Source organism: Mastigoproctus giganteus, chromosome 5 (genome assembly GCF_048544385.1).
Source record: "Mastigoproctus giganteus isolate SK-2022 chromosome 5, ASM4854438v1, whole genome shotgun sequence".
NCBI classification, from domain to species: Eukaryota; Metazoa; Arthropoda; class Arachnida; order Uropygi; family Thelyphonidae; genus Mastigoproctus; species Mastigoproctus giganteus.
The window spans coordinates 230,676,496-230,689,954 of NC_143579.1; the positions used below are offsets into that span (position 1 = coordinate 230,676,496).

Below are 13,459 nucleotides of genomic sequence, written 5' to 3' on the forward strand. Positions count from 1 at the left end.
CCTACAGGTTTTCAGGATTGCGACTTTCTGGAGTTCCTTGTAGGTGTTCTCTGGGAGACCTATTGCTGCTAGGCTGCTATGTAGAGTATTTGGCACCATACTGGTGGTTGACACGGTGATCGGGATCGTCGATACTTCTTGCATATGCCACATCTCCTTGACTTCATCTCTCAGGTTCGTGTACTTCTTAATTTTTTCCTCATGGGTTTTCTGGACATTGCTAGTGTTGGGCACCGCTATGTCAATCTGGTAGGTAGCCTTTTCATTCTTGTCCACAAAGGTTATGTCTAGTCTGTTGTGCGGGATGGTCTTATCCGTTATTTTGGCGCGGGCTTAGTATAGTTTGTGGGTTTGGATCTCTAGTACTGCCTGGGATTCGTACTTGTAGTATGGTACACTTTTGTTGGTCAACTGGTATTTCCTCGATAGCTTCTGGTGTATTATCCTGGCTACCTGGGCGTGTCTATGAGTGTACTCAGTCTGGGTGATCACCTTGCAACCAGCGGCGATGTGTTGGATCGTTTCTGAGGCCAGGTGGCATCATCGACATGCGTCATTTGACATTCCGGGCTCCTTTGCGATGTATTTTCTATAGTTTCTGGTGTTGATTACCTGGTCTTGGATAGCCAGCATGAATCCTTTAGTCTCGGGGAAGAGCGTCCTGCTTGTGAGCCATATATTGGAAGCAATGTTATCGATATGATCTTGATGGAGGTCATTGTAGTGTCTACCACGGAGTGTGTTCTTAGCCCATCTTTCTAACTTCGTTTCTTGTGCCGTCTGGGTGAGTGGGAGTTCGTTGCTTAGGTTGAGTGGGGTATACCACTTATCTATCTTCCTTATGCCCTGATGGAGTGGTGCTGTGTTGTTCTTGAAGTAATCCTTCGGGTTAACTATCGCTGTTTTCTGTTGCTCTATCAAGTCCATCAGGCCCCTTCCTCCCTCTTTACGAGCTATTGTTAATCTCTCCACTGCTGACTTCGGGTGGTGTTGGCGGCTCTTGGTCATCGTTGTCCTTGTCTTTCGTATGATATCTTCTAGCTCGGTGTTAGTTCAATCTATGACCCCGAAGGTGTATGTTAGCACTGTGACTGCATAGGTGTTTATGGCTTTAAATGTGTTCCCTCCATTCAATTTTGCTTTCAGCAGGCTCCTGAGTCTCTGATGATATTTTTTGGTCAGGCACTTCTTGATTTCCTTGTGCTCTAACTGCTGAGCCTGCATCATCCCTAGGTATCTGTAGGTATCTCCTTCTGTCATAGCTTCAATCTCTTTACCAGTCAGCAGCTGGTAGTTTTGGCCAACTAATTATCCCTGGTGCAGTGCGTGGGTCTTGCTTTTGTCTAGACCAAATTCAATGATGAATTCTTCAGTGATCCAGAGTAGTTGCTGGAGTTACTTCTCGGTTGCCGCATAGAGCTTGATGTCATCCATCTACATCAGGTGGGTGAGGGTGTACAGGTTCTTTCTTCCTTCTTTGAGGTTATATCCGTACTTGCTGCCGTTAAACATGGTGGATTACGGGTTGAGTGCTAGACAAAACCACAGTGGGGTCAGAGCATCTCCCTGAAAGATTCCTCTTCTAATGGGGATGGCCTGGTTGTGATGTTCTCGACCTTAATGGTGGTACTCCATTTGGCGATTGTTGTTTCTAAGAGGTTTTTCACTATCGGATTGACCTTGTAGATCTTTTATTATAGATATTTAATTATTATTATTATTATTATAGCACAGTTTATTCTTCACTGCTTGACAAAATTAACAGAACACATAGAAACCGTGGTGAAACTCGTGTAGATTGTGATGGACAGGTATAAGGGACATTTATAGGGGGTTGCATTAGTTATCAAAGAGGTTACATTACAGAAGTCGATTCAAGATGCTCGAGATATAAGGGTTTCCTTAAGAATCTGTGGCAATAAATCCCATTCTTCGGCCAGCGCACACCTTAGATCACCAGATGACCGAGGAATTTGCCGTTTCCGTACAGTGCGACTCCCAAGGGGGTCCCATACATGTTCGATCGAATTTAAGCCTGGCGATCGTGCTGGCCAAGACAGCACGATCATCAGACTCTGTGTGCAGTGCGTTGTCGAGCATGGAAAAAACATTTGGTCCAATCGACTGCTAAAAAGTCGCACACAGAGTTCGAGGATCTGTTCTTGGTACCTGTGTGCAATTACGGTACCCCTATCAAAAACATGTAGAAGGGTGCGGCCGTTGATCATTATTCCGCTCCAAACGAGAACACCGCCTCCGCTGTAAGTGTCCCTTTGACTGATATTGGAGGGATGGTACCCTATTCTTCGGTTTCTCTAGATGAAATGACGTCTAGTATCGATTTGTAGGCTAAAGTGGAACTCACTAGAGAACAGAACTGTACCCCATTTGTCAGAGCTTCAAATCACATATTCATGGCACCAGTTTCGACAAGCTCTTCGGGGTTTGGGTTTCATGGGATGCAAACCACTGGCTTCCTTGCGTAGAGTCCACTTGAATTGAGCCGTCTTAACACAGTCTGGTTGGAAACGTTTTCACCTGTGGACACAGCAACCTCAAGAGACAGTCGATGACAGGACATCGTAGGGTTCCATTATGCTGTTAGAGCCAGATAGCGGTCTGTTCTGGTTGACGTAACCCTTAGGTGACCTTGGCAGCTCCTCTTGTAATAGTTACTGTCTCCTGAAAGTGCTTCCATAGTGCCGAGACGACACTGCGTGACACATTAAGCCAACTTGCCATCTCTGCCTGCCCAGTTGAAGTCGTCTAACGATCTGCCATTTCAAAGAATCGTCTAAACGACAATGACTTGCCATCCTGAGTACTGTAACTATGGCTATCGCACTGTGCAAACTAAAAAATGGCAATGAAGTGATGTGGTGGCAACCATATTTTTATAGGCATGAATAATTTGCATAACGTTGCAGCTCTGTAAGGTGGTAGATTGAATATTATTGGATACTCAGAATTTACAAGCAGGATGCCTATTATATAAAATATTCAACTTCGCAGACACTGTTCATAATTTAATATTCATGAAAAGCATTTTGTTCTATTGATTTTGTCGAGCAGTGTATTTTAACAGAGTATTAAGTTCTGCTACCATTGAAAAAATGTTTTTGACTCTGGTAAGGTATTTTGATTGTAAAGTGGACTTAAAGACCATGAGAATAAGAAGTTGGAGAAGTTTGACTTCTGCGAGGGCTTCCTGGTAGAACATCGTTGAGAATGCTAAGACTCACCCTCATTTTCTGAACCTACATTGTTCTTCTTCTAAGAATTGTTCACTGCATTTATTAAGTTTATTCTTTAGTATATTAGAGTATAGCTTTGCAGCAGTTGACAGCAGTGTTGTCTCTCTGTAGTTGTTAGGGTTATTTCTGGAGCCTTTTTTGTGTAAATTGATTACTGTTCCTGTTTCCCAATCTTTGGGTATCTGTTGCTTATGCCATATGATGTTAAATAATTTTAGTAGTGCATTTTTTAGTAAGGTGCCCTCATATTTAAATAGTTCTACGTTCAAATTGTCTGTGCCTGGGCTTTTTCGGTTTTTTGATTTTTGTAATATTAACTCTAGTTCTTCCATTGTTATATTGTTTTATTCATCTTCGGTTATCACAGATTCATCTTCCAATTCCCTAGTGCCTGGGTTATACCATAGTTTGGAATAGTGTTGCTTCCATTCTGCTTGGGAGATGGAGTTGGTTTTTATTTGATCATTTGTGTCTAATTGTAATTTCTTAAAAAATTTATTAAAAATGCAGAGGTCTATCAGGCATCTTCCATTATTGTTGACCACGGGTTCGCCTTCTGATCCTATACATTTGTCTACTGATTGAGCACCAATCCTTGCATTAAAATCTCCTGCTAGTATGAGATACTCTTTTTGTTAGTTTGGTCTATGATCTGTTGTAATTCGTCATAAAATTCTGTGGTTTCATCAATGTTGTCTTCTACTGGTCCGTAGATGCCAATGATTGTTATTGTATAAGATAGAATTTTTAGTCTTAATTTAAATATTCTGGGTGATATCCAAGAGTAGTCTAATATTTTGTTTTTCCATTCTTTCTTTATAATAATAGCAACTCCCGATGATGCCCACATTTCACTTGGTACGCCAGAGTATATCATTATGAAGTTACCTATTTCTTTGGATCCTTTGTTCTTCTTTTTTGTTTCGGTAATGACTGCTATGTCAATATTTCTATTTTCTAGTTCCATGGTCAATTCATCTAATTTGTGATTTATTCCCCTAACGTTCCAAGTTGCTACTTTAAGTTCCTTAATCGTAGTCCTATATCCATTGCCCTTGAGATCCGTCCAGTGTTTTCCCTTGAGCTTATTTCGAGTATTTAGAATGTCCCCCGGATAGCTTACCAGCCTTTCGCGGGGTAAGTCTAGTGGTGGGGCTGCCACCTTATAGCCTCTAGACAGACTTCAGGTACAGCATTTCCTCTGTATGTGATGGGACAGTTATACCGCTATATATGTAAACATACATTTTTAATTTGGAGTGTGGGGCTCTAGCCGAACAGGGGACACGACATACGCCTTTTGCCAGTTGTAAATGAACACCTCATTGACACCAAAGCAACAAGGTAAATCTAATGAATATAAAAGGATGTACAGGAAGTGTACATGGTATTTGATTCGTTAAAGTATTTGCTAAATACGTAATCTCATGGAATCTACTGGCCTTGACGTTTAGATTATTAATTATTCCTTTCAACAGAATCTCGAATTACAGCGAAAGGAAGACTGAGTTGCCATATTTTTAAAAGAACATTTACAGCGCACCTAATTTAGAGCCAAGGTAATTTAGAACTCGAAACGAATGGATACTGTTGCAAATGCAAACTTCAGTCTAACTGAAAACCATGAATCCTACATTAATTAACTTTAATTATATCAACTATTTATATCAGTTTTCTTTCAAGTTACATACGCCATCCGGCCCCTAAGGATTACGTGTGCGTCCCAGCATTCAATTACCCTTGGATTATAAGCAAATTTTCTTACATCTAGTAGTACAGAAACTAATTATATCTTTTTACATATAATATCTTTGTCTCTTTTGAATAATTTCTTGAAAATTAAAATTAAGATATTCATTTGCAAACTTCTTAGTTATGCGAGTGAACGAGTGTAGGGTTGCCATGAGAAGCGCAATAAAATATTGGGTAGTACAGAAACTAATTAAGGTAATTAGCATGTATATTAAGGATTCCCTTTCCTTTACTGGGCTAAGCTATCTGCATTTTCAAGGGAGATTTAATATTCAGTATAATATTTCAGCAGACCAAGAGCAGAGTTGTGATAAATGGCTTTCTAAATGAACAACTTATAATTATTTTGGAGTTAAACAATTTCTTAGTATAATATTTTGCCATTTTAAACTCTGTTTTATGATGAAAACTTTAAAAAACATTGCTGGATTCAAATAATGAATAGCTTAATAGGATTATACTGCAAGTCAAAAGAGGTCCATAGATTATGTTAAAGGTTCCCAAGAGTAATTTATATCCCTATTTATGTCTGTTGAAGTGTGTACGTTCATGGGCAATTTGCATGTCGTGCCCCTCGCAGGTAGCAGAGTTGGTAGAATCGCAGTCCTCCCCACAGCGGGTGAAAAAGACCTGAGTTCGAATCCCATCGATGATATGAGGAATTTTTATCGGATTTTACCACAACATAGGCGAGTTAGTTGGTCTCGGGCAAGTGTAGCATGGTTTTCATCCCGGAAACTTGGGTTTTCTTTCAGCAAACAGCCTATACAATTCGACTACAATAAACAAACAACAACAAAAATGTTTTTCCGGCTGAAAAACCCTGAATAATTTAAGGGAAAATCCTACTCCCTCCACCTAAAACCGGCTAAATATAGCCTCGATTGAAGAGGACTTTAGAGATTTTTCCAGTTTCCAATGAAATCGAATTCAGATCTCTCCAAACGGGTGACAAGTGGCGAAACTACTATACTGTCACGGATAACGATTCCAGGAAATTGCGAACTCTTATCTAGGGAAAGTGGTATGTGCTACATACTTTTACAGATTGTATAAAATTAAATGAAATATTTATAGATATTCATCATGATTTTCCAGTTTGTTTATTTATTTTTTTATTAAAAAAAAACAACTGAACTTCTTTTGGGGGATGGATTTAATCCAATGTCAATTTTAGCAAGAATACACCACACTCACCGCAGTGATAAAGGGATCATCGAAATCGAATAAAGATTGCGTTTCAAGTGTTCCAAAGATATTCTATATGTAGACAGGGGAGGGGTCGATTTACAGACTTATAAAGGTCATCTCAGAGAAAGACTTGACATTTTGCAGAGGTGTGGTATTACACTGCAGTGAATGCACATTCCTTTCCCACCTCTTTCTTTCGAACAAGTCAAAAATCATTCATCGTCAATACAGCCAATTTGACACCTGACTTTATGATAAAAGGATTAATTAAATCTCATGAAACGAATACAAGCAAGGAAACTTAAGTTGGCAAAACTAAATAAAAGGTCCAAATCGAAAAGGTGGAGAAAAACAAGGTTGAGCACGACGATGAAGTACTTCATCATATAACTCCTTTATCGTTGTTCACCCTTAGGGTATGACTTCAAAGCACACAATGGTTATCAGCAAAAAACAAAAAAAAGAAATCCTCTAATATTACTTTGTTTTTGCTCCCATTTGGTGATGTCACAAACATGGTTTGACGTCTGCTGCGTGGTGAGTGAATCGCACAAGATACCAGGTTGGATGGTTATTTGCTATTTTATGGCGCATTACATACGTCAGGTCTTATTTATGATAACCTCGATACAAACTATATGCTTTGTTGACTCAATCGATTAGTTGTGAAGCCGAGTTGTAGTGTTGGATTTTAGTCTCATCAATGACGTAAGCTGTTTTGCGCCATTATATATTATGTCTGTGCGTGTTAAAGGACCATTTTCATGTTTTTCGGGATAAAAACCCAGAATAACTTCCTTAGAATACCTTACTCCCTCCCCATAACGGCTAAATACAGCCTCGACTGAAAAGAAATTCCTCAAGCTATGGACCGAAAAAGAATCCAGATCTCTCCAAATGAGTGATAAGTGGACGAGTTACTACCACAGAAACTAAAGGTTTTCATAACGGTACAAACCGACCACAGAATATAGGCAATTTAAATACAATATACTGATGACTGCAAATATTTTCACAAGTTTTAACTTCAACAGCATTAACTTCAAGTATTAACTTCAACAGCAAAAAAATGGAATAATTATTTTAGCAGTGATTCTCTTACTCTAGCATGGAGTATGCATTTGACGTAACAAAGCAAGTTGCTTATAACTCCATTAAATCCAGATTCAATTTCCTCAGGAGAATGTCAATGATCGAAGCACTGCATAGGCCTGCTGGGTATTTACACTTAGCGTTTCAATGTGCTGCATAAAGGGCAGCAGTTATCTATGCCTCTTGCTGTCAAGATGACTATAATAGAGTTGTAACTTGGGAATATTGGATAATGTGTTGGTTTAATGCTAAGAGTGGCTTTTCCACTAATTTTCAAATAGTAGCTGCTAGAATCTAAACTACATAACAAAGTGCTATATTTAGCTTGCATGATTGAAGAGGATGCCACTCTTCTCCGATGTGGAATCATATTGCCTGGAGAATTTCCGGTTAATCCATTCAAGTTAAATTCTCAATTGGAAATTAAAGTTAATAGGATTAAAATGATAGAATCTAGTGCTGAGTGATAAATTACTTATTTTCTGCCTGATTTATATACGAAGTTTGTGGCTCACTGGAGGGAGAGTTTAATTTGTATTGTGAATATATTTAAGGTCTGCGTAAATTTAAATGTTATGATCAAAATTCGGGGAATGAACCTATAGTTGGGAAATGACGAAACTTGTTGACTATTCGGATGAACCTCGTGTATACACCGATTCTTCAACTTCTGGAAACATTCAAAAGTAGATTTATTTCTTAACTTTTGCTTCATTCTTTTTGTTTCTTTTGTTTTGATTGCCTTGCCTTTTGGGCCTTGGGGAGGACACATTTTTCCACTGAGAGGACTCGGCCTTTGTTTATGTACATACAAGATTCATCACCAGTAATGATCGAAGAAACCAGTAGCAGGACGTAGGAGATCTTGACATAAGAGAAGGCACCGCTGTCAGTGACCATCAAGGAGGATGCGAGGCACAAAGTTGGCTGAAATGGGTCCAATTCCCAAATTGTGCATTAAAATTGATTGGCATGTCCCATTAGAAATATCAGTTTCACAAGCAATTTTTCAGATGGTTAAATGTTGATCACTCTTGATCATAGCACAAACAAGAGCGACTGGATTCAGATTTTGAAATTTAAGGGTGATTTTAAAATTTCGTGTGCATCTTGTTTGTTTTATTTCTGTTGTTAATTTGAAACAAAATCTGATTAAACTTCATTGCACAGTAAAATTATTTATTTTAAAATACGACGAGATATATAAAACGCCAGCTATTCAACGCACGCTAATTTAAACTGGTGATCCGTGTCTTACCATGTCTAGACGAGTAACCAAACACGTTGTGACAAATCACAGCTCTCTATTTATGAAGATTGATACAAATTATCTACACTCCTTTCACCACGAGAAAATTCTTCCTCAGCAATACGGTATAGCATCTTTACTGGAGTTTTGGTCACTAGCAAACCGTTTGCAAGTGATCAAGTAGATGCTATTATAGTGCAAGAGTGCAGATAATTGTATCAACCTAGGTAACGTTTGTTCCATGTTCTAAATGTTCAATGGATTAAAACAAAAACATCTTAATTTATTTGACAATTATCCTTAGGTCTATAAAGGGTTTCTCAAATACTAAAAGTCGATATGCACCGCACGCCACAAAACCAAGATGAGCATGCGGAAGTAGAAACATAAGAGCCCTTCGTCTCTTAGAAAGGCCTGCGGCATGCCTAATACTGATAAGGTCCTGCTGACATTTTTCTTTGATCACCAAGGACCATTAGTCATAGTCTCCACGATAAATTCTGAACGCCACTGAAAAATACATAGCAGACTAAAGGCAAACAAAAAACGCCAAACATCCAACGATGTTTAGTGTTTATATTTACTTAGGTATTTAAAAGTTGCATGCAGTAAAAAAATCATTAATGTTAATCGAGAAATATCGATTTATAACCGAAAATATAACAAAAATACCTTCAACCTAGGTGTCAACGACAGAGTTGATAAATTTAATACACTGTAATTATATATACTGGGCGCTGAATGACAGCATACTCATCCCCCTCCACCACCACACTTTGAATAGTCTCATAATAATGCTGCAGTAGGTTTACCAATTCACAGGACTAAGGCCAATCCACAGGAACAATTTCTCTATTAAACTGACTGTAGAAAGATAACATGTGGACTATAGAATAAACGTTCTACAGTTTAGTTCTTTCTCTGAGCGATTATCATATTCGTGGTCCCCGTTAACTATTTCGATGGTATACCAGATTCAAAAGTTTACAATGATGTCACAAGCGCCTCTGGCCGCTGTGGCTTTACTAATTAAGTCAAAATTTACTATTTAACTCTGGTTTTTCATTTCGGAAGCAAGCAATTTATAGGGTAGGGTGTACAACACTCACGGCCATAGCTTAATTTCTCTTAACCAATTGTTCCCAAACTTTTTCGGCCATCGTCCCCTTGGTTCCACAAACTCATCCTCAGTGCTCTCTACCCTACTTAAAAAGCATTTTTCAGACTAGCGTTTGCTTGACCCATTGAGGAAGATAGCAGCACAATATAATTCAAAACTGTAACAATTAATTGGACGTTTATTCAAAACCCAATTGAAACTTTTTAGTTTAATTAATTCTACAAATTTGAATTTTATCCAGTGATTCCAGCTTTTAAAAGTCTGATAGTTATTTAGCAAGTCTTCGTTATCACATTTAATAACTACTTCACTGTTCAAGAAATTCTTAATGGGCTTGATGGAGTGATACCAATTTCCCAATGTCTGGTTTAGAAAGAGTCTTAAATCAACACGTTTAGTAATTTGGAGTCGATTTCTTGGCGAGAAGTTGGATATGCCCACTAAAACCACGTTCTACCAAATATGATGTTGGAAATGCAACAAGGTTGCATTTACATCGTAAATAGAAACAAAGTGACCAAAAGAAATAGCTTTGAAAGTGATGAGTAGAAAAACTTTAAATACAAAGCGGGGAAGGTGTTTCGTCCTAGGCTCTAGCCTGATCGATCCTAAATAAGAGATCAAGCACTCGGAGGGGATCCAGCGCACCCCAGCCACCCATTACCTCTAAGAGGTAAGGGAGTGGCACCACTGCTCTAAACAGAGGAAACGAGTCTGTTGGGCTACTACAGTTCAATCCTTTTCCTCTAGTGTACTATTAGAAGTGTAAAATGCAAGAAAGCAAGCTTATACAGCATAAAAAAAGGAGTCACTAAACATATATTTTCTCCATCCCTTCTAACAATTTGTCCAATCCTTTAAATTTATTCAAATTACTCAATTCCGCAACACCAGCTGAATTTTATTAATGTCAAGGTTGCTTTCTCTGAATTTCAAATTAACACAAAATGATCTCTATTTACAACACTAATTACATCACTGTTTCCTGTTAGTAGACTTCAGTTTTATCCAACTGTTAATTCTTTTTTTAAAATCATCTGAAGTTAGAAAGAATTGTCAGCACTATTAATAACAATTTATGGATTTCCTCCTTCTGTTCGCTCTACCTCTCCAGCCAGCAGACTCCCACAACACTAAAAGCTGACTCAACATCTGTGTTCTACACATCCCTCTTCAGACTAGTGCAGGCGATACCAGGAAAAATTCCACTCCATAATCTTTACACAGTTTCCCCACCCTAAGATTGATTGACAAGTCTGGTATCCTACATTTTCTTCCTATCATGTCTTGGCAAAATTCCAGAAACTTTCACCTTACGTTTGAGTCCATGGAATTTTCTAAGTATTAGATGACTGCAACCTTACCTTCGGTTTGTCTAAAACTGAAGTGAGAAGGATGAAGTTAATTGAAGTACTGCATGGAATAAAAATATATTCTTTGGTTTCTTTAAAGGACATTAACTGATCATTAACATAAGTTTTATTGTATTTTATATAGGAAAAATATGTTAATGTTTATAAGAACATTAGTGTGTCCAATAAGAGGAAAAACACAGCAATATTTAAGGTATTCAACTTAAATAGGATCATAGAAATAAATGCACTCCTGTTTAAAAATAGAGGTTTTTGCTATAATTTAAAAGTTTGGAAGTTTATATGGATAAAGTGATATTTTGTGGGAAAGAACAAATTCTTTCAAGATTTCTGTGCTCACAATGTAATTCTTTCATAAGACCAATTTGAAAAGAGGGGGCACGTTTCATAGTTTCAGATCTACTCAAATGTTTCACCGCATTACATTCGAAAGAAGAGTAGATGGATTTCCTCCTTCCAATAAAATGTAGGAAGGCCATAATTCCTAATGTTTGGTAACATTAGGGACAGTTAAAGCTACTTTAAAGATAAAAGACAAGACGAGAGGAGAAAATTAATTGTTTATCAGTTCAAATAGCTCAAGATTGGCGTAGTCTAGCTCTAATAACATATTGCTTAATGGAAATCATATATTCGTAATCAGAGAAGAATTCTGTTTTGAATCAAAGTGATTTGCAAGTGAAAATTGCTAAGTATTATCCTTTTCAGGGGATAATCACTCATTTTAGCAATCAAAAGAGAAAGTAACAAATGTATATGCCCAACAAAATTTCGCATATGTTGGGCAAATATTACATTAGCACTTTCCCATACTTCTAATAACAATGTATGCACTAACCTTGACCAATAAAGTAAAAAAAGAGCTAAATAAAAAATAAGGAGTCCACATTCATATCCTTGGATGGCACCTCTAAGCTTAAATAGACATTCAGCCAAAGATATCATCCCGATGTGCAGCAGGTGCTGGTGCACCTGGGCTAAGGATCAAAATGGGAACCGAATTGGTGGCCATGATCATCTTTTGTACCTGGACTAATGAGGTCTAAATATACCGCTTGATTCAACTGAGCCTTATTATTATCTTACCCAGCAAAGGATAAATCACAAAATTGTCAACAAATCCACCATTTTGGTACTTGAAGAAAACGAAAATAAATTACAACACTTACTGTTGACTATTATGCGATATTTTACTTTTTCATCAGCCAGAGTAATATTAAACACCAAATTGTCCATTTTAGATTAAATAACAAGACTTTACTATTAGATGGGTACTCACTCGCTATAAGGCAAGATATTTGAATAGGTCCACGAAATATATTTCTTCCGAATGCGGTAAGTCCTAACGCAAATATGATGGTATCCACCACTGGTTTGTTTTCACGCACACCAGGATTGCTTTTTCTCTTGGGAACGGCGAAGACGATTAAAATAAGGGCATTGCCGAACACAGAGAGAACGAACACAAGAAGTATGATTAGAAAATCAAAAGGTGAAAGGAGGGTGCTTTGTACAGAGACTTCATTGTCATATTCGGTTATATTGACGTTGATAATACGAAACTCACTCATGGCGAGCGGTCTTCAGCACAGTAAGAACTATCAGCAAGCTATCGTCTAGAGGCTGAATACTTACGTCTCGATAGCTACGCTATTAAATTCGCGCGCAGCTATTCTGTTGCCGTTTCCCATGTACATAGCCTCTGCATCACGTGACAAGCGATCGATGTTAATCGATAAACTGTTTCATTAAAAAAAAAACCATCGAACGAGAGTATTTTAAGATTGGCTCGCTTAGCAGGGAAATTCTTATCACAACCACCTGTATCGAGTTTCAATTGAAAATGATGTGATTCTTCTGCAATGTGATGTTACTTGATTATTGGAGAGTCTCTGTGGTGAGCGGATCTTTATTTACTACGTTCATGTGACTAACTTAGCAAGTCAGAAAGATATTGGCACGCAAGGTTGCATCAACTACCACGCTCCATAATCCTAGCACTAGCTGGCTGAGCTTATGTCTGCGGATGTCTGTGATAAAGCGAGGGATGGTGACTTTGTAATTGCAATGTACTGACGCATTTTCTTAATGCATTTAGCAAACTAATGAGGCGTATTGGAGATTGGAAAATTTTTCCTTCCTGACTTCTAACGGATTAAAAAAGTATGCCTCTGTGAGGGAGAGATAATCATCCTTTTGAAAATTCTATCGGTCAATTTAATGATGCTTTTCCAGCTTGTAGAATTATGAACCTGATGTATTATTTATTTAGTTCAATTTTCTGTACATACTCTAATACAGCATAATTTTAGTATGGTAACTAGTAAACTGCAATACAGATTACATTTTCGCTAATTAGTAAAAGTAATATTCTTTTCTTTTTAATAGCAGATAGCTGAACCTTAATTATAAAGGATGTAAAAGTTTT

The 13,459-nt window shown here is 37.8% G+C and overlaps 1 protein-coding gene across 1 annotated transcript in view; it reads right to left on the reverse strand.

The window, feature by feature from the left end:
* Positions 1-12,653, reverse strand: part of LOC150086259 (trace amine-associated receptor 6-like) — a 36,977-nt gene extending 24,324 nt beyond the window's left edge. The window contains exon 1 of the mRNA XM_090373790.1: positions 12,311-12,653. Within this exon, the coding sequence (XP_090229916.1) occupies positions 12,311-12,602 (292 nt within the window). The 5' untranslated portion in view covers positions 12,603-12,653. The remainder of the gene's footprint in view (positions 1-12,310) is intronic.
* Between the last annotated feature and the right edge of the window lie 806 nt (positions 12,654-13,459).